Source organism: Condylura cristata, unplaced genomic scaffold (genome assembly GCF_000260355.1).
Source record: "Condylura cristata isolate star-nosed mole 26May11 unplaced genomic scaffold, ConCri1.0 scaffold00040, whole genome shotgun sequence".
Lineage (NCBI taxonomy): Eukaryota > Metazoa > Chordata > Mammalia > Eulipotyphla > Talpidae > Condylura > Condylura cristata.
In genome coordinates, this window is record NW_004567141.1 from 5,295,669 (window position 1) to 5,316,882 (window position 21,214).

Genomic DNA, 21,214 nt, shown 5'->3' on the forward strand with positions numbered 1-21,214 from the left:
GAAGGTACATCAGACAGAACCTCTCTAGGGGTTCACAGTCCATCCTGAAAGGCATATAAACCATTCATGAGCATCCTACATAAGAATAGAGTTGTAATAACTCTATAGTTTATTTTGGACTAGGCACTTCATACACAGCATCTTAGAATCAAGTTGGGACTGTGTCCTATGCTCTATATATTCTCTTCTTAACAGAAATTGAGGTCAGGTGGGGCCTCCCTGGTGGCACAGTGTTTAAAATCAGCTTTATGAAGCTATCACCGGCCACTGTGGTCCTCCGCCAGGGAGGTGACCCACACGGCACAGAAGACCTCTACTGTCTTCGTCCACTTTGTCCCTCAGCAGAGTATTTCAGTCAGTATGCCTGTTCTGCTGCCTCTCTATCTCTGGTGAATCCTCTCACCCCCCCACACCTCTGGCCTACACCCCAGTTCTCCAATGCATAAATAAATACAAATAAATCTTAAAAAGGAAGAATGAAATTGAGACCAGGGACCTCAATTAGTTCCAGGTTATCCAGCTCACTGGGGCTGAGCTAGGGTTCAAATCCAAGTTTGTTTGGCTTCAAAACCATGCTCTTTCCAGCCTCCCATAAACTCCTGAGGACCATAAACTACCTGAGGACCAAACCTGGGACAAGAGTGGGCATCAGAGGGAGGCCCCCCACCCACACTGTGGGCAAGCCTGAGAAAGGGAGGGAGGAGGTATAGAGATGGCAAGGCCAGTGTTCTAGGAAAAGTAAACAGCCCCACCTACAGGACTCTGAGCCCTCAGCCCTCCTTCCTGGGCCTCCCTGACAATGGGCTCAAAGGGTTGGGAGAGATGGGGGGTGGGGCTGGGAGTGGGAGTGGGGTGAGGGTGGGGTCCTTTGGGTAGCACAGCAGGGCACCACCAGCTTTCTGTCTCAGAGATGAGCTGCCTATTTCCAGGTTTCCTGTCCTCCCCGCTGGCTCACGCTTCCACTTGGCCAGGGTCCCCCAGCCACGGAGAGGCTCATTCATTTCACAATTGTTTCCTATTCAGAGCTTAACTTTCTTCCTTAGCTGCTGTGTGCTTCAAGGAAGAGAAATATTTCCTAAGGCCTTTCATTGATACTACATCTTCTTCCTACATGGAATGTTTACAAGCATTCTCTAGGATTTGGGAATCCGTGTTTCTTTGAAACCATTGCTACTTTATTTCCACTAGAGTTTTAAGATTTTTAGGCCTATAACTCACACTGCTACATGCGAACTGCTCAGAATATGTTTTCTTTTAACATTTCTGCAGACTAGTCTTCATTACCCTCATTTGTCCTGGAAGTGATTTTACAAGCAATGGTTCCAATAAATCCCAGCACTTTATCAGCTCTTCTGGTGCTTCCCAGCTATTCACCTCATGACCCCATGATTACACAGGACAAAGGCACGGGGCACTAGGCTGTGCTTCTCATTCTAACTCTTTGGGCTTGTTTGTATCTGACTTATTTCAGGACTAATTGTGTTTCCCTCCATCTGTTAATTAGTTGCTAAAATATCTCCTACTTGGAAAAAAATGGCCTTGGCCTTCCATCCCCTCCATCGAATATCCATCTCCATTTCCTCCAGAGCAGAACTCCTGGAAAGAGACTGTTTCCCTTTCTCTCCTTGCATCCTCTTTTGAACCTGAATGCGTGAGGCTTTCTCACTGCCAGTGTACCCAAGATGGCTTGGGTCAAGGTCTCCCACCTGCCCCTCCATTTGCCTCCCTCACAGGTGGCTCCTTCTGGCTCTCCTTTGCTGGGGCTCCCCTCTTTCTGATCACTAAGTGTTGAGTGCTACACTCTGTCTCATGGCTAAGTAGTGGCTCTACTCCGATGACTCCCGGAATTCTGTCCTGAGCTCAGATCTCTCTTCTGAACCCTGGACTCCCATACCTGACTGCATATTTGACATCTCTCTGTAGAGTGGACACTCTGGACGCTTCAAACCATGCATCTGGAGTGCAGGTCCTGCTTGTCCCTGGCCTGCTCCTCTCTCAGTGCTCCCCAGCTGGGCAAGGGGCATGGCCAGTGCACTAGGTGCACAGTCAAAACTGGACACCAGCCTTGACCGCTGCAGTTGTTATCTTGGGCTGCTATAACAAAACACCACTGTCGGGGCAGAGAGAAGAGGGTGCTTAAATGAGAAACACTTCATTTCTCACACCTCTGAGGGTTGAAAGGCTGCAATCAGGGTACCGGTATGGCTGGGTTCTGGTGAGAGCTCTCTTCCTGACTTGCTGGCTTGTCACTGCGTGCGTGTGTGTGCGAATGTGTGCGTGTGTGAGATGAAGGGGAGGAGGAGGTGCGGGAGTAGGAAAGATAGGGGAAGAGAGATGGAGCAAGCTCATTCTGGCGCCTCTTCTCAGATGGGTGCTAATCCCACCTCAAGGAACTACTTCCAAGACCCCATTTTAACCTAATTTTCTTCTAAAGAATCTACCTCCAAGGCCCTCCCCGGTGGAATAATGGGTTAAAGTGCAGCACTATGAAGCAACCCACAGCCACTATAGCGTGAGTTTGATTCCTGACTGGAGAGCTGACCCACATGGCGCGGCAGACCTCTCCTGACCCGCCCGCTGCTCCCCTCAGCAGTGTACTTCGTTGATCTGCCTGTTGTGCTCCCTGCTCTGTCTCTGGTGAGACCTCGCAACACCTACACCTCTGGCTTGGACCCAGTACTTGTACACATAAATAAATTAATTAAGAAAAAAAGAATCCACCTCCAAATGCCATCACCATTGGGGCTGGCACTTTAACATATGGACGTTAGGGGGCCATAATTCAGTCCATAGTAGCTCCTTTCTCTCTCACCCCCATAATCAATCCTTCGGCGAACCCTGGTTGGTTTCACAAGTATACCCAGCACCTGACTGCTTCTCACCTTCTCCACATTTGCTGTTCTCTCTGCCCAGGTGTCTGTAAGATGCTCTCTCATCCTGTGTATCTCTCCCGAGGTCTTGCCTTGCCATCCACTCTGGCCTCACGCCCAACTTTGTTTTCTTCAAGACTTTAACACACTGCATATATCAGTGTATGTGTGTTTATTGTTTGCCACCCCACAAGAATGGCAGCTCCCTGAGGGCAGCTTTCTGCCTAACTGTGTCCTTGGGGTGGGCCCTGCAAGCACAGCTCAATACATAGTTGTGAAATGAATGGCTGAACAGCTTGGCCTGACTGCACTTAGAGCCCAGAGTGCACATTCTCCCCTGTGTCTCAGAAGCTGCCAAGAATGTGGAGCTGGAACATCCCACATCCCTAAATGGGGAAGGGGTACAGGGGCCCAAGCTTTCCTGTGTTCATATCCCCAGCTGGTCCCTCTTCTGCTGCTGTGAGTGCTTGTCAGATTTTAAGGACCCGCATCACCACTTGCATCTGCCCTGCTGGGGCAGGTCTCTCACCAGGCCCTGGGCAGAGATGTGCTTCCAGCTTTCACGATGGTTCTGTCCAGCTTCCATTCACACAGCTCCTCTCAGCTGCTCCCTCTCCAGAGAAGAGTGCTCATCTAGAAATCATTCATGTTTGGGTGGGCATGGGGAGAATGGGGCAGATCGCAATCAGGGTTCCTGGACAAGCGCTGCTGGCAGACGGAAGTGGTGGGGACCAAGCCCACTTCCCTGGCTGACCCAGGCCCAGTGTGGCTTTATTTGCTTTGGTGATGGTGGTGGAATCCAGGGAGAATGGCAGAAGGGAAACTGGGGGTGGGGGTGCTTCTCACCCCTCTACCCCCCTTGAATTGCAGTCACCTCCATATGACCCAGTCCTAGAAGCAACGCCATCAAACCCAGGAGTCCCTCCTAGCCTTTTCTCCAGTCAAGTGCTTGAGAATGAACACACTTCCTTTTATTTTCAAAATTAAGTGATGAGGGCCAGTTTTCTTAAGCCTCAAGAGTGAGCAAAGTCCCCCTAAGGCTAGGATGGGAGGAAGGCAAGGGAAAGAAGGAAACTGCATGCCACTCGGTACTCTCATACATATGCATCCTTGCTCATGCTCATAGCGGGAATAACCCTGACTTCCAGCTGCTGAAGACTGCATGTCCCGCTCAGCGGCGGTGGGCCTCAAGCCTCCCTTGTGTAGTGAGCGGGAATCGCAGGTTCCAGGTATGGTAAGCAACTTTTCCAAAAGGGCGGAATGGGACTGACTTACGCCCCTCTCATTTCCAAGTCACTCTCTTACCTTTGGCACTTCGCTGTGTTTCAGCACTTTTACCGGTCAGGAGTTGATGACGACTGCTACCGAGCAGGTCAGGCAAGAATTAGCCTATCACACGAGGGCTGCTGTCAGACCTCAGGTGCTGAGACCACCTCTCCTCCCCCTGGGCATGCTGGGAGCCTGCGCTAACCACCCGAGTCCTCCCGCGTCTTGGGGTAGGGCCACACAGGACCATCTGTCCCATTACAGCCCTCGGCGCAATGGTTGCCTGCTTATTCATTCACGCATCCCTAGGGGGAGCTCTTGTCCCAAGGCTGTTCCATCAGTTTTCTACCTCCAGGCAGTGTCTGGAACACAGTAGGTGCTCAATATGTGTTTGTAGAAAAGAGGAAGACTTTGCTTTCCCCCAAATCTCCTTCATTCAGGGATTGTTACGTCACTGGGACTGAGTGTTTGACTGTCCATCCTGAGTATGTGTGGCCAAGCTCCAGAGCTCCGCTGTTGTCTGCTATAGAACTCTTGGAGGTCATGTGTGTCTGGCCATCAGCTCTTGCAGGTGCTGGCCGCGTTGAAGTCAGTGACCCATTTGCCCTCTTATCAAAGAACAATAATAACCTTGGCATGTGTTAAAAGCTTACAAAGATGCCAGTACTCTACGTCAACTACTTGGAATCTTTATGCGATTCCACGGAGGGAATATTTTTAGTCCTACAGGCAAGGAGATGCAAAAAGGACTCAGTAGCTTGCCTGAGGTCTTACAGCAAAGACGCATTGCATGAATGAATACACGCATGCGTGAATGCATGAACAAGGCCTTCATGACTCTGGTGCTTTGCTCCTTTCTTATTCTGTTCCCCATAAATACTGGGGACAGTTCAGTGGAACCAAAGGAGCTGAGGGACTTTGGGGAATCCTGAGCCAAGAAAGTAGGGAATAGACTGGGAGGAGGTGCTTTGAGGAGAGAACAGCCCCTAGTTACTCAGTAACCTGAGCTCTGGTCCCCAGGGACAGCCTGGCCAGGCTGGGCCAGGACAGGCAGCAGACATTGGTTACCCTTGGTCACACTTCATGCACTTGGCTGGTCACAGCTGGAAATGCGATAAGAAGTCAAAGATTGGGCAGACCCCAGGCTGGGCAGGCCGGCACTGGTTACAGAATCAGGGGCTCTGCAGAAATGTCTGGGGTAAGGACGAGAGTGAGAGATGGAGCGCCCTGTGCCATCAGAACTTCAGGTTATGGGAGGCTGAAGGGAGAGCCTAGGGCACTAATACCACTTGGTGATCCAAAAGAAAACCATGGACTGAGTGGGGTGGACAGTGGCACTGGGAGCCGTTAAGGGAGGTGGAAGAAGAGGGAAGTCCAGAAGGGTCTTGCTTTGTGCTGGACCAAAGTGGTCCCAGCTGGCATCCACCAATTGTTGAAACATCAAGTTCCTTCCATACATGTTGGGAAATAGCTGTTGCCCAAATATCTCCAGCAGCTGGCCCTGCTATCCTGGCCCTACCCCAGGGCTCCCTCTAGGCCTTCCCCCACCTAGCAAACAAAGGGTAAGCACCTTCTAGGCACAACCTTCCAGGACCCTACCCTGTTACATATGCTGACTAGAACTTCAGGTCCAGTCTAGGAGCCTGGTCCAAGGTTGCCACTAAGTTGGTGTTGAATGAGCAGAGGAGAGGGGATATTTGAAATGCAGAAACATTCAGCCAGAATAGGAGACAGTGTGTGAGAACTGATAGGGAGGCTGGAGTCAGGGAGGAGGCAGTCAGAAGACGCTAAGAAGGCTCTGCTTACACCTCCTATTCTCCCTGGCTCAGCAGCTTTTGCAGGCTCTTCTTGCAGGACCTGTCCAGTTCCTGCCTTGGCAACCCAGAGCCACCCCACTTCCAACCAGGGCCCAGGAGGCATGCTATGGCAGAAGGCTGGCCCTAGGGGAATACCCCAGATGTCAAATTATCCAAGAATCATTGTCCAAAGGCTGCTGACCAGGCACTTTCCCCACCCCTGCTCCCATACAGGAGCTAGAAAACAGCCTTCCTGCTGACCAAGGAGTGAGAGACAGCCTTTGGGTCAGGGCCAGGGGCCACCCGGGCCTGTGGGAGTAGTATGACCAGAGGTTGCCACCCAGACACTAGCTCCGCCTCCCAAGTCTGCTTGGCTGGGCACTTAGGAAGCCATAAGCCTAAAATCCAAATGTTCCCCAGAGCCCATTCTGGGCTGGAAGCTCAAGCCCTTGAGGGGAGGACATAAGGTGGTGGGAAGTGAACTACAGAAGGAGCAAAGTGGGATCAGGGCCTCCACTGTTACCCCATGCCTGACATTCCTGAGAAGGGGAAACCCCACTTTGTCTCTGCTCTGGGAGGTGGTTGGTCCTTACAGCTGACACCCTATGCCACCCACCCTGGGGACAGTAACTCTTCCTTCAGGCCGGGGTCTTTGTCCCTTCAACATAACAGCTCCTTGAGTCAGCTGCGCAGCAGTGTAGACAGAGGGCTTCCTTCCCGTTAGCCTACTAAGCCTACAAAGACTGGCCTTAAGTTACCCTTTTTTGTGGTAGGCCCTTTGACCTGTCGGGTCAGGCACAATAATGTCAGTTTCCTCCACCTTCTGGAGTCCTCTATCCTCAGTTGGTGAAGACCTTGTGCCTCAGCAGGACCTGCTCTGCCTTCATGGCTTTCTAGAGTCCCCACCCCCAACCTCAGTTCCTGAACACTCTGAGCTCACAGGCCAGGCATCGTCTATGCTGGTCCCCTTCTAGGGAGGTTACTTCTCTTTCTTCACTTGCCAGATTTCTTTCTTTCTTTCTTTCTTTTAAGATTTATTTATTTATGCAAACAAGAACTGGGGTACAAGACAGAGGTGCAGGGTGGGGGTGTGTGAGAAGATTCACCACAGATAGAGTGGGGAGCAGAACAGGCAGATCAACTGAAATACACTCTGAGGGGAGCAGCAGGTGAGACAGGAGAGGTCTGCTGTGCCATGTGGGTCAGCTCCCTGACCAGGAGTTGAACTTGTGCTGTAGTGGTTGCACATAGCTTCATACTTCATAGTGCTGTGCTTTAACCCCCGCGCCACCAGGGTGGGCCCCCACTGGCCCTATTTCTGAGTGTTTCTTCTAGACTCCCAGCAGATATAGGAGAGACTAGGAGAGGAAGCAGCCTTCTATCTCTGTGCCCTCCCTCACCTCTTCAAGCCTGCAGCTTCTCTTCTTGAGCCCCCCAGTTCCAAGGTCACACATTTATCCCAGTGGTAATGAAATCCCTTCCTAAGTGTCTCTCTCAACTGGACAGTGATTTCTTGGAGGGAGGGGCCAAAAGCTCATCTCTGAAACCTGGGAAACAGCAAGGGCTGAATAACGCCTGTGGACTGGCTGGTTGTCTCCCATGACCTCCTTGAAAGCAAACCTTGCTTGTGCAACAACCAGCTCCAGACTGATAAGGGAGCCTAACTAGCTGCATCTCGCTTCCCTCCCTTCCAGCTGCAGAGATGGTCCAGGCCTCTCATTGCCACTGCAGGCTCTGCAGGGGACTCGGAAACACAGCCTGCTGGCTACTTTGTCATGGGGTGCAGACTAGGGGTGAGGAGGTGGAGTTTTGGAAGGGGGTGAGGAACTTCACTGCTGAGACTCAGACATCCCCCAGCAGGTTGATCATCAATGTTTGGTGAGAAGTCGCTCTATCTCCAGTCTCTATCTTGCTTTGCTGCTGGGAATAGATTGAGTAACCCCGCTACTCTCTTCTGTTAACCCCGAGGTCCAGACTGAGGCCTTTCAAGGCCACTAATTCTTTAGGAAACCCTCTAAAGAACACCCGTTTGAGGGGCTAGGACGCCTCCCTCTCCCTGCTGCGGGGTCCACAGCTGTACCCCAGTAGGGCAGAACATAGGATACCTTTCCAGGGTCATTCCCAAGGACCTGACCTACCCTGGACAGAGCCAGGTTCAGATGCCCAGGACAGACAGGATGTGCGGGTCGCCGCCCAGTCCTTGCCCACATGCAGACCTTCTGCCCAGGCCCCACACCCCTTCTCCTACACAGCGCTCTGGCCAGAACCTGCTAATTTGTGGGCGGGGCCTGGCGTGTGGGGGCGGGGCCCTCCGGTGGGCGGGACCCTCGTTGGGCGGGGCCCGACTCCAGTGAAACCAGCGCGGCCCGCCCCGCAAGTGTCTGCTTCAGCAGTCTCCAGGAGCTCCAGCCGGAGACTGACAGCCACGTCCCATGGCCGGGTCCCCCCGCCGCGCCGCGAGCCGGCGCCTGCAGCTGCCCCTGCTGTGTCTCCTCCTCCAGGGTGTCACCGCCATCCTCTTTGCGGTCTTTGTCCGCTACAACCGCGAAACCGACGCTGCCCTGTGGCACTCGGGCAATCACAGTAACGCCGCGGACAATGAATTTTACTTTCGTTACCCAAGTGAGTGCGGGTCAGGGCGCGTGGGGAGCCAGGTCCTGAGTTCTCCGGGGTCTTGGGAAGGGCACTTGGGTACCCAGATCTATCCCTAAGAGGGCAACCCTTTAGCTCTGAGGTGAAGGTGGCCAGATTGATAATAAAACACTTTCCCGTGCCTGCCATGTTCCCGATAATATAGCTGAGGATGGTACATGCATTTTCTCACTTACTCAATGTGGTAGACAAAGATAGGGAAACTGAGGCTCAGAGAGGTCAAGTCCAGTTTGCAATGTCGAATTGAGGGAGTTGGGATTTGAACTCAGATCTGACCCAGCTTTGCTGGGCTTTACCTTTTCTGGGGCCTCCACCCTGACCAAAGGAGAGAGGGTCCTTTTGGGCAGGGGAGGTAGGGAGTCAGATGCAGGAGGCACTGGCAGGCATTAGCTATGAAGGGGGCCATACTAATGGGATGCAGGCATTTCTTCTCCAGCCCCGAAAAGCTGGTTCTTCCAGAGTCAGAGAGAAAATGGTGGGACTACTCAACAGCCAACTATAGAACAGAGCCTTGGCAGGGTCATTAACCCACCTCACAGTGAGGAAGCTGAGGCTCAAAGGGAGTGTGACTTGCTGGTGCTCATCCACCTCGTGAGTTGACAGAGCTGAGCCTAGGTAGGACTCGGATGTCCTAGGTCCAGACTGGGTACTGCTAACCCCCTGGACCTTGCTGGAGAAACAGCCTCCCTCTCGAGGTTGTGGACCCAATCATGTGCTGGAGTCCAGAGCAGCTGGGACCAAGGACACCAGATCTCCCATATGCCATCACAAATGTTTGGGCAGATCTTCTCTAAGCCTCAGTTTCTCCCATCTGGTCAATGGGGAGAAGGATGCCTCAGTTTGAAGGTGTGCATTCAAACAAGGCCCAGGGTGTGGGAGACTCCTATTAAAAAAAAACAAGCAAACAAACAACCAACTCAGACTGTTATTACCCTACTTTTACATGCAGAACTGGTGGCTGACTGACCCCAGCTGACCCTGTCCCAATCCCAACCCCAACAAAATGAAGCTCATAATGCTGAGGATATGGAGAGAGGGGTGGGCGTGGAAGGTTAGACCCCCAGCTTTACTAGACAAAAGAGGTCTCTGCCATCCCTTCATTTCACCCCATCTCTGGAAGACGGGAGCCTAGATGCCGGGATGGCAGATTCTTGGAGTTGTGCATTTATTGAGAGAGATAGGGAGTTGGGAGGGAAGAGGTGCAGGAGAGGCCAACTTTTCTCTTCTTGAGAGAAGTGAGGGTCAGACCTGGATGCCTGCCATGAACCCACACTCTCTTCTTCCATGGGCCTCATTCAAGCCCCCCCAAACCTGCTTGTTTCAAAGTCTTCCCTGAAGCCTCCCAATTTCTTGTGTCTCTGCTACAATGGTGGACTCTCCCTGGACACCCAGCGTTTCCTCCCTGGACTGCAATGAGAGGAACCATGGGACTACTACCTCTTTTTCTGCCCTTGTTTCTATCCCAGTGGACTTGGAACCTTGGTGTGGGGAAGGTGGGGGAGGGAAGTGTGAGGTCCCTAGAGCCTAGGCTTTGATGAACCGGGTCTTCACTTGTCCCTGGTCCAGGGAAAGGGACCGGGGCCAGAGGGGGCATGACCCCTGCCCTTTGATTCAGGAGATGAAAGGCAGTTCTGCGGCTGATGTTGAGCTGTGGGGCTGGCCAGTGCCAAGGGGTGGCTGCTGAGGGGCTGTTATCTATAGGAGGGGCCCTCAGAGCCCATCTGGCCCACCCCTCGCAGATGTGGAGAGCCAGAGAAGTACGTGACCACCCAAGCTCACATGGCATGTTAGCCAGGCTAGAACCAGGTCTCTTTGTTCCCCATCCTTTTCCCTGTATTACAAGTGTGTTGTCCCATGAGGCAAGTACTGGAAAGGAAGAAAGAGGGGAAAAGATCAGGGTTACAGGAACCACAGAAGCAAACCTGAGAAAGGGTTCTAAGACAACATATGAAGACATCCTTTTTATACAGCTCTAGGACCTGACTTGTAGGGAGGGGATTTCCACTAGAAGGGACCAGGATCTTCTGGGAAGATGAAGGGGAAGGGGACCAGAGTGGTCTAAGGCCACTTCTAGGAGATACAGCCCAGACTGGTCTCCTAGAGGCTGATGCTCAGATCTCTTCCTAGGTGGGCAACCCCCTCATTCTGAGATGAAGTTGCTCCAGTTTTACAACAACACCCTTTCATATGTCTCCAATGTTCTAGAAATACCAAGGGTGGCACATGCATTATCTCAGTCTATGACAGGAAAAGATGGGGACGCTGAGGCTCAGAAGGTTTAAGTCCAGGGATAGAGTATGGTGACGGGAAATGAGCCTTCAGCTGCCTGTTCCCAACTTTCTGCTCCTCATATTTTTTAAAAAAAGATTATTTATTTATTTATACAGAACTGGGATACAGGCCAGAGATGTGGAGGGTGAGAAGATTCACCAGGGACGGAGTGGGGAGCAGAACAGGCAGATGGACGAAATACAATGCTGAGGGGAGCAGCAGGCAGGTCAGGAGAGGTTTGCCACCTGCTCCTCATATTTTATACCCCACCTAACAGATAAGGAAACTGAGGCTCTCAGAGGGAATTGTCTGCCCATGTTATGGCCAGAGCAAAGGTCAGAGGAATCCAGCGCCATCCCAGCATGAACTGCTCCCCTCAAGTCTTGTCTTGGTTAGAAGTCACCTGGAAGGTTTGGGGAGAACATAAAGGGAAGGCGAGAGGGTTGTAGGTGACTCAAGGGTTTTCATCTTCTCCAGAACCAGTGGGGTGTGTGGGTTCAGCAGGGGAACGTTGAGGGTCATCTGCTCTGTCTTCCTGCCTGCAGCTGGAATAACCCTGTCTCTCCCACTGCCCCTGGATAGTATCTGTGTGGAATGCTGCCCAGGGAGGGAGATTTCTTGACGATTAGACTCCAGTTGCAAGACCAAGCGATTGAGTTTCTATTCCAAACAAACTTGGGATGGGAGGTATAAATATTATTGTCACTCAAGGCCAGTTCTGGGGTGGTTTCGGTGTGTCACAGAGCCCTGTGACCCAGCCCCTTTCTTATCTGGCTGTCCTTTGCATGAGGACAGTCAGGGCACCCTATTATTTGTATAAGAAAAAAAGAAGTCAGGAAATGAATTCTGACAGCTGTTGGGCAGCAGGCTGAGTCCTGTCTGCTGCTCTCCTTTCCTGCTGTTTTAAGGTGGAGAGAGACAAATCTGGGTGCTTTGGGGAGCAGGAAGAGCTGGAGAAGCGGCACCCTAGAGAGGCTACAGGGCCCCCAGGCTCTCGCTCCCCTCTGCTGCTGGGGTGGCAGCTGAGCTGCAGACCTTCCCTGGGCGCACACCCCCTCTGCCCAGGGCTGCAGACGCCTTTCCTATCACCCCATGGACAGCACAGAGGAAAAATGGACGTTTGCTTTTCTCAAAGTTATTGATTGTATTCTAAAGTCCAATAATATATTTTTGACCAGTTGGTGCTTCACATTAAACAAAAAGAAAAGCACATTAAACAAAAAAGGTGACCATGATTTTTTCTACAAGAGGTTTAAGGTAATTTACAGCAAAACACTTGTTGAAGCATAAGAAAAGTGAAACTGAGCACAAATAATGACCCTGGAGGGCTCACAGCTGCTGCAGGTACAATCCCATGGTGGCTCTGTGCTTGCAAGTGACTAAGAGAAAGAGGAAATGTGATCAGTGCTGGGCACCTCTCAGAACCGTGGTTCCTCATGTCTGCCTTTCACTCTCACGAGGGCAGGGCCGTGGTGGCCTTGGGGCAGCTCCATTTCCAGATCCAGTTGTCTGGATCTTGCCCTAGTGAGGAAAACAGCCTGTTCTCAGGGGAGGTGATAATTCCTCACATTAAGTTTTAAGAGAAATTCCTCAAGAGGGGCTTTATTTTAATTTAAAAAATATTTATTTATTTTTGCATACAAGAACTGGGATATAGGTCAGAGGTGCAGGGGTGAGAGAAGTCACCAGAGTGGGGAGCGGAACAGGCAAACTGACTGAAATACACTGCTGAGGGGAGCAGCGGGCGGGTCAGGAGAGGTCTGCTGCGCCATGTGGATCACTTCCCTGGCTGTGAATCGAACTTGTGTTGCAGTGGCTGCGGGTAGCTTCCTAGAGCTGCACTTTAATCCATTGTGCCACCATGGACACCATTGTGTCTTTTTTTTTTTTCAATCATTTAAATCTTCAAAATGGAGAGGTACAGATTCTCAAGTCGGAGGGTGAAGGATAGACATCAAGCCTGAGGGGCAAGAGACTGGCGTCTGGAGGGGCAGAGGCTGCAGGGGGAGGGCACATAGGTTGGTCTTTAAGAGAGCCAAGGACCAGGCAAATGTGTGGGCCAGAGACGCAAGCAGGAGGCTCTGAGTCGCCACTTGGAGATAGCAGGGCTGGTCTGGGTCTCACTGCTCAGAGCTGGCCAGTTCTCAGGGCGCAGGGAGGCACCGCCATGCCTGGGGAGTTTTATAGGCTCACCTCCCGCCTGGGGTGGCCCTGGCTGGTGAGCGCTGGGGGCGGGTGGTGCCAGGTGTGGCCTGAGCAGCTCCGAATGCCTCCGCAGGCTTCCAGGACGTGCACACCATGGTCTTCGTGGGCTTCGGCTTCCTCATGGCCTTCCTGCAGCGTTACGGCTTCAGCAGTGTGGGCTTCACCTTCCTCCTGGCTGCCTTTGCCTTGCAGTGGGCCACACTCGTCCAGGGCTTCTTCCATTCCTTCCATGGCGGCCACATCCATGTTGGCGTGGAGAGGTGGGCAGCAGCAGCCCCTGTGCCCACCTCCAGGTCTACCCCGAGATCCCAAGTTGGCACACTGACCCAGGTTTCCCACAAGTGCTCTGCCGGTTCTCATAGCCCGATTTCTCCTCCTCTCTTCAGCCCACACTCTCAGCCACACCTCCCCATTTCTTCAGGCCCCTAATTACCCAAGAGCTGTGGGGAGAATAGTGTTTCATGGGAAGTGACAGGGTTCAGGGGAGCTCTTGGTTCAACATCTGGTCCTTCCACCTTTGTGGGTTTTGTTTGACAAATCACAGAACCTTCACGGCTTGGTTTCCCCATCTACAAGCCAAGAGACAGCCCCTTCCAACCTGCCGAGGGGGAGCACAGACCTCTCGCACCCCCCAAGTGCCATCCAGGTCTTGCTCCTTCCCACCCTCCGCGATGCCCTCTATGCCCTCCCCGCAGCATGATCAACGCCGACTTCTGCGCTGGGGCTGTGCTCATCTCCTTTGGGGCCGTCCTGGGCAAGACCGGGCCGGCACAGCTGCTGCTCATGGCCCTGCTGGAGGTGGGGCTGTTCGGTATCAACGAGTTTGTGCTCCTCAATCTCCTGGGGGTGAGTCTGGGGGGGTGGGGTCGGGGTGAGGGTGGCCCGGGCCAGGCCGGAACAGGGAAAACATGGGGTGGGGTGGGTGTGGGAGTAGTGCCTGGAGTTGCCCTCCAGCTCAGCTCCCCTTTTCCAGGTGAGGGACGCAGGGGGCTCCATGACTATTCACACTTTTGGTGCCTACTTCGGGCTGGTCCTCTCTCGGGTCCTCTACAGGCCCCAGCTGGAGAAGAGCAAACATCGCCAGGGCTCTGTCTACCATTCGGACCTTTTTGCCATGATCGGTGAGGCCTACCGAGGTGGGGTGGCTGGGGCCTGTTCCAGATGCCCCCAATCTGGGCTGCAAAGTACCATCTCCAGGCATGGGTTCAGGGTGCTGCCTATTCCTCGGGGTTCTGCCTGGAAGCTCCCTTCTGATTTGGGTTTTGCTGTGGGCGCCTGGGATCTGTACAGATCTTTCTCTTCAGTTTGATGGCAGGTTCTTAGGACTCAGCCCTGGGGTGCACACACGCCCCCAGTCCACGTCTGATCATACCAATCCCTGCTTAAAACCTTCCGAGGCCCCTACCACCCACAAACTACAGACTGGACTCCTGAGCTCGATGTACTTGCCCCTGCAGGGCTCGGCCACGCTGTCCTTCCTCCTCCCTCACCGTCCCCCCACTCTGGCTGCCACCAGCCTCGCCTCTCCCTGTCTCTTACTAGCACTTCTGCCCTGATGCTGCTTTCTACCTGTATAGGACACTTCTTCCCCTCCATGTCCTGCTGCCTCTGCTCTCTGGGTGGGAGGGAGGTCTCCAGCCACCCTGGGAGGACCCGGAGCCCCTTCATCATCATTGTGTGCTTCTTCTGAGCACACACCTCTGTAGTGGCTTCTGTTTCTCTACCTTCAGAAATGAGCCAGGGAAAGAAACCAGTATTTTAAATTTTCACAGGCAGTGCTGAATAGTGACTAACGTGCCTATTCTTACAGCAAAAAAAAAGAGAGGAGGTTGATTTCTTATTTATCTTTTTAAATATTTATTTACGCATACAGAACTGGGGTGCGGGCCAGAGGTACGGGGGGATGAGAGGACTCACCATAGCCAGAGTGGGGAGCAGAACAAGCAGATGGACAAAGTACACTGCTGAGGGGAGCAGCGGGCGAGACAGAAAAGGTCTGCTGCTCCATGTGGGTCAGCTCCCGGGCTGGGGATCGAACTTGCACCCAAGCAGCCATGGCCAGGTTCACAGTGCTGCGCCACCAGGGAGGGCCTGGTTTCTTATTTCTTTGGGTTTGTTGTGAAATAGAATATGAGGAACCTTAGGTCAGCTGAGGCCTCCTTGCCCTTTGAGACCCAGATAAGTTTGGCTTCAAGTCCAAAGGCTTCTCTAAGATGTCTGTGCTTTCCTGGGAGGCTTACTTCCTCAGACCTCCTCTGCTCTCAGCTCCGTCCAGATGGGAAAGCTGGCCTCTTCCTTGATTCCTTGATTCCTGCCTAAAGTCTCTCTTAAGAGGACACATGCATGAGTTCAGTTGCTTTCAGTGTGGGGTTGCAGGGAGAAGTTCTGTTGCACCCCAAGGACCACTCAGTACTGGGGCCTCCTGGCCATGCCAGCCGAGCCTACAGGGCCCCTCAGGTCCTGCTCCTCTCCCTCTGGGACCACCTGGGGACCTTGCAAGGCGGTAAAGGCCTCTTCCACACCTTGCAAGGCCCACCCTCAAGGCAGCTGAGGTTATAAAACAAGTTATGTTCTTGATCTAACTAGGAAGTACCTAGCTTAGTGACCTTTGTCTCTTTTTTCCTTCCTTTCCTGACACTTAAAAAAACCCTCAACCTCTGGTTTTCACTCTGGGAGCTCCCTCTTGTGCTAGCACCTGTGGTAGCTACTGCTAGTGGGGCATTCCCAGCCTGCTCAGCCCGGGGCTGTGAACTTCACATTGCCCTCCCCTGTGAGCTCAGTACTAAGGCCCCACGCTACAGATAAGCCAACAGACTGCTGAGAGTAGGTACCTCGCAGGCAGTTATGCAGCCTGAACCTGGCATGGAAGCCACTTCCTCTCACTCAGCTGCCTGCCCACCACTTAGGGACCATCTTCCTCTGGATCTTCTGGCCAAGCTTCAACTCTGCACCGACCACTCTGGGGGACGGGCAGCACCGGACAGCCCTCAACACTTACTACTCCCTGACAGCGAGCACCCTCAGCACCTTCGCCTTGTCAGCCCTTGTCGGGGGGGATGGGCGGCTGGACATGGTATGAGGAGGCGGCTTGGGGGAGCAGGTGGCTGGATGGGAGGGGAGGGGGTGTCTGGGTCCTGGCGAACCCACTTCTTCGGGGTACAGGCACAGGGGCTCCTCTGCTCTGGAAGCAGTCCTCAGGGTCAGGATGGGGTCAGTGGGGAGGGGATGATCCTAAGCTGAAGGGTCAGAAGTTAGAGAAACTTCCAGAAGCAACAGGTGCTGCTGTGGTCGAAGGGGCTGGGTGGCTACAGGTGACCTAAAAAGGCCTCTGGCGCCTTGTCTTTTCTTGTTCCCTCAGGTCCACATCCAGAATGCAGCGCTGGCAGGAGGGGTGGTGGTGGGGACGGCAGGAGAAATGATGCTGACACCCTTTGGGGCGCTTGCAGCTGGCTTCCTGGCTGGGGCTGTCTCCACGCTGGGGTACAAGTTCCTCACGGTACAGAGGTCTCTTGGGCTCTGGGGAGATCAAGGGGTGTTGGCACCTTCCTTTCACCTCTCCCAAGGCCCAACGCGGTGAGAGGGACACATGAGACTTATCGGTGTCTTGCCTTCCAGCCCATCCTGGAATCAAAATTTAAAGTCCAAGACACATGTGGTGTTCACAACCTCCACGGGATGCCAGGGATCCTGGGTGCCCTCCTGGGGGTCCTTGTGGCCTGGTTGGCCACCTATGAAACTTACGGAGATGGGTGAGTTCACCCCCCCCCCCGTCATACTGTGGTCCTTGTCCCTGAGAATGACCTCTGCCACTCTCTACCTCCCTTTGTGGACGAGCAAAAGGAGCGTCTACTTTCATTCATTCATTCATCCATATTCTGGGAGCTGAGGAAATTGGAGTAAACAGACCAACTGGGCCCTGCCTTCCTGGTCCTCAGCCAAGTGCAGCAGAAGGTCATTGAACAAGTGATTCAAAAGTGTCAGTAAGAAACGAGGGTTCAGTGTCAGTTCTGCACCCAGGGCTCAGGGGAGAGGGCAAGCAAAAGTGACCCTTAAGTCGACTCTCAGCTGGTGAATTGGCGCCCACTGGCGCAGGGGGTGTTGGGTAGGGCGGGTGCTCAGGCTGATGGTGCATGGCCGCACTGCCAGCCTGGCTCCAAGCTGGCTCTCTGTCTCCCCACAATCTGGTCTCCCCACAGCCTGGAGACCGTGTTCCCGCTCATAGCCGAGGGGGACCGCAGCGCCAAGTCTCAGGCAGTGTACCAGCTCTTTGGGCTGTTCGTCACGCTGACGTTTGCCTCTGTAGGTGGGGGATTTGGAGGTGAGCGGCCTTGAGTGGGCACAGGGATCTGGAAGGAGATCGGGAGGGCAGGGGATTGAGGGGAGGGCACTCTCCAGAGGAAGGGCCGGAGGATCCCATCCCTCTGACCATCATTCGTTCACTCGCAGGTACTTACTGTGCACCTACTTTGTTCCAGATGAGGGGTGGGGTTGTAGAGTTCAGGGGTAACCTCCTCCAGGCATGAGGAAGATGGACACTTGCTCCTTCCAGCTGTCAAGGAGGGCTGGGGAGGCTGCTAGTGCCTAGTTGGTCCCTCTGCGGGCGCTCCAGGGCTCCCTGATGCTGCCCCCTCTGCCCACTAGAGGGCAGCCCAAGCTTAGGATGAGGCCCGCAGGGGCAGGAGGGAGGGCTGCTGGCTCTCGCTAGCCCCAGCCCACAGCCAGCCCCAGTCCACAAGCCTTCCACCAGAGGTTGCCCCCTGATGCGGCTCAGTCCGCCTTCTTGGTGTCTGGCGTTCAATATAAAACCTATGGGTCAGTGTCCCACCATCCTCCTCCTCTCACCTCCAGATTTCCATTCTCTGACAAAGGTGGACTCACCTACTCACTGAATTACTCATTTAGTCAGTGAACGTTTTCTGCACCCCTGTGACGGAGGCCACAGAAAGCTCAGCAGTGGCGCTTCGTGACAGAGTGGTCATTTTATCGTTTACCAAGTTGCGCCAGTTCCTTCCCGTCTCCGACCCTTGGTCCCTTCTCTGCACCACAGGGATCACAGACCCTCCCCTTTGCAGTTGCTGCAACTGCCCAGGAAGGTGATACAGAGCAAGAACTCCGCACTTCCATAGCAGAGCAGGTGCTGGAAAACCCAGCTGCAATTTTCACATGCTGGCGCCCCCAGCCCCTCTGTGCCCTCTGCGGGGGTGCAAAGTCTCATGTGTCCCCCCCTTCCCACACCAGGGCTCCTGCTGAAACTGCCCTTCCTGGGCTCACCGCCGGACTCCCAGTGCTATGAGGACCAGATTTACTGGGAGGTAAGCAGGACCTATGGCCCACAGGCCCTGGTCCACTCCCCCTCACGGGCCTCCTCCTCCTCCCCTGCCTGCTCACTCTTCTCTGGTGTTACCTTCAGCTCCCTGGAGCTCCGCCCTTCACCTGATCCTTGCCCTTGCCTTCCAGGTGCCTGGAGAGCATGAGGATGAGGCCCAGGGACCCCTGAGGGCTGAGGAACCAGATACTCAGGCCTAACTTGCTTCCAGCCCCTAAGAGGACACTCTCCTTTGAGAAGATGAGGGTTGGCTATTGATGAACTTCTGGGAAGTTCTTTTCTAGCTCACATCCCTCCTGCTACAAAAAAGAAGCTACGAACCAGAAGAAGCTTCCTTTCTAGAGGCACCACTGGGGAAGAGGAAGAGGCCTTAGAAGACTGGGAGAGGCAGAGGAGCATGGCCACAGTGGCTGTGACGAGGGGAGCCTCACCACAACCGCATGCCACCAGCCCACTAACCCGTGCATGTGGGTAGAAGGGGCCCCAAGTGAGGCACCCAGCGACTTCTGATCCCACTGACCCAGCACCTGTCCTTGTGAGATCTGAGCCAGGGCCTGGCTGTCAGGGTGATAAACTCCACTTCCCAAGGTCTCCGATTCCTGTGCACTGGGACTAGAGCTCTGCCTCTGCCCCTGGTCCATGGACCTCCCCCTCGGATCCGAGGTTCTCCTAGGTGGTGGTCAGCCTGAGCCTGCCTGTCTTCAGAGACAGAACTGAAGAGCTCATTCTTTCCCAGAAAGCCAGCTCTTTCGGCCAGCTCAGGTTGGGGTAGAGTTTTCTATTTCAGAATGGCTCTGCCCTTCAACTTGGGTAGCCTCTGAGCAGGGAGGAAAGAAGGTCCTCTTCAGGGCTTACAGGGGCAGAAGGAATTCTTTGCCACGATTCTTCTGAATTTGGAAGCAGCCAGCTCCCAGGTTCCACCTACGTCCCAACCCTGCATCTGAAGAATGGGAAGTAGAAAGAACAGATGAGAGCTGCCACTAGAAGTATGGGAATCAGCAGGCCCAGGGCCTCCAGTGGCCTGAATCAGCTGACCGCCAGGAGGCGCTCCAGACCCAGCGCAGGAAGCTGCGGCCTTCACACCTCTAGCCCTCTGCCAAGAACGGAAGTCCTTCCCGCAGCCTAACTGCCTTCTGTCTGCTTCAGGCCTGGCTCTCACCATTCATGCCACAAGCCTTTTTTGATTTCCCAGCCCCCACTACATGTGAGGTGGCTACTAAAGGCTTCGGATATCTCATCCAAAGGGAATCCATCCCTCTAGTAGGCGGGAACTCCCTTCCCAATCCTGAAGGACAGGGACACCCTTCTGTCCTCTCCTGTCCTTCCCCTCCAGCCCTCTGCCAGGAATTGAACTTGACTGTGACCTCTCTCCCTCATAACCAAGATCTACTCAGACTTGGCACCCAAGGAGAAAATGAAGGGATCTGTGAGTTGGCCCTGGACATGGCAAAGATGCTCCTTAGTCTCTATCCTCACTGTCCTTGCAGGGGCTGGGTTGCCTGGGAAAAGACACCAGGCACAGAGTGGAGGACAGGGAAGGTAGCCAGGGATAAAGCCGCATGGGACATCTGCTTCCTGCCCTTTAGCTCCTGCCTTCCTCCACAGGCCCCCTGCTCACTGCTGGCTGGGATAGTTATGGGGGGGGGGGGGATCCCTGTGCCCATGCAGAAAAGGACTGCTGACTTTGCAGAAAGGTTCCCTGTCCTGTCAGCCCCTCAGCAGTCCCATCTTTCAGGGTCTTTGCTCCCACCCCAGCACCTGTCCCAGTAGGGCCAGCTGACCTGCTATGCCCAAAACCCCTTACTAGTCCTCACAGATCTAAAAATCTCAAAAGGGGAGATTTCAAGAATAAGAGGAGGTCCTCTCTACTGGTTCATTCTGGGTGGGAAAAACTACAAAGTTACTTCTTGCCACCAACATTTTAAAATCTCTACTACCAGCCCCCTCTACTACTGATTCCTTCTTGACCATAACAAATCTCCAGGTCTTAAAAACTGGGCTGCTCTAGCCCCGCATGGTCACTGTGTCCAGGGTGGCAAACCCCTGGAGGCAACTGAGCTAGACTGAGCCCTCTGGGGACAGACCACTACCCAGCAAGCTTCCCAAGGAGGAAAGACTAGATGGCCAGCATGGTTCCCCAAGGGGTTCCTAGAAAAGGGGTCAGGGTAGGTGGTCCCTGCATATCCTGCAGTTTGACTGTCTTGGCTCTAGTCACCTCCAAAAAGCCTCCTGCTGCTTGGGAGATGCTGCTGACTTCTATAAGATCCAGCATCTTGATCCCTGGTCAGAGACTCTGTCCAGGACTGATCTCTCCTAAAACAGGCCCTGGGTACTTTGGGTTTCTTCCTTTCCTCCCCCAACTTTGCCTGAAGTGCCTGGCACCTCCCTTGAGCACTGCAAGGACTATTCCATTTAATAAGACTGGGTTGTTGTTTGCGGGGTGATCATTTCATCACTACTTTCAGGCAAGGAGGGCAGGAAATTTGGGTGTCCTCAGTGGTACTCTGCTGATGCAAGCCCAAGCCCCTCCCCCTCTTCCCTCTAGCCTCCTGCTCAGCACCACCCGTCCCCCTCACAGTGGCCCATCCATTCAGGCTGGGTCAACAGGGTGACAAGGGGGTCAACAGGGTCAAGGAGACGGTGGGGCTGGGAGCCAGGGGGGGCTCCTTCCTCAGCCCTTCAGGACAATGAGGTCTCTGCCCTTGAGGGACAGCCCCTCTGATCACCACTATTATTACTCTCAATGCAGGACAATCGGACACTTGCCCACTCATGAACTCTGTGTGTCCAGCCCCAATGCCTGAGCTTTGGGGACAATGAGGGATGAG

The 21,214-nt window shown here is 53.8% G+C and overlaps 1 protein-coding gene across 1 annotated transcript; it reads left to right on the forward strand.

The window, feature by feature from the left end:
- The first annotated feature begins 8,332 nt into the window (after positions 1-8,332).
- On the forward strand, positions 8,333-18,586 carry RHBG (Rh family, B glycoprotein). The gene is made up of 10 exons (XM_004693848.1): positions 8,333-8,554; positions 13,134-13,320; positions 13,756-13,906; positions 14,034-14,181; positions 15,967-16,133; positions 16,419-16,556; positions 16,676-16,809; positions 17,257-17,378; positions 18,299-18,372; positions 18,518-18,586. The coding sequence occupies exons 1-10, from the start codon at positions 8,365-8,367 to the stop codon at positions 18,584-18,586; spliced, it is 1,380 nt and encodes a 459-aa protein (XP_004693905.1). The 5' UTR covers positions 8,333-8,364.
- Positions 18,587-21,214: the final 2,628 nt, after the last annotated feature.

Excerpts from the sequence above, each read along its gene's own strand:
- RHBG (XM_004693848.1), top strand. The coding sequence starts at position 8,365 with ATGGCCGGGTCCCCCCGCCGCGCCGCGAGCCGGCGCCTGCAGCTGCCC. Across the intron at positions 16,557-16,675 it reads TGGGGTACAAGTTCCTCACG|CCCATCCTGGAATCAAAATT; the intron begins GTACAGAGGTCT and ends CTTGCCTTCCAG. Across the intron at positions 16,810-17,256 it reads TATGAAACTTACGGAGATGG|CCTGGAGACCGTGTTCCCGC; the intron begins GTGAGTTCACCC and ends GTCTCCCCACAG.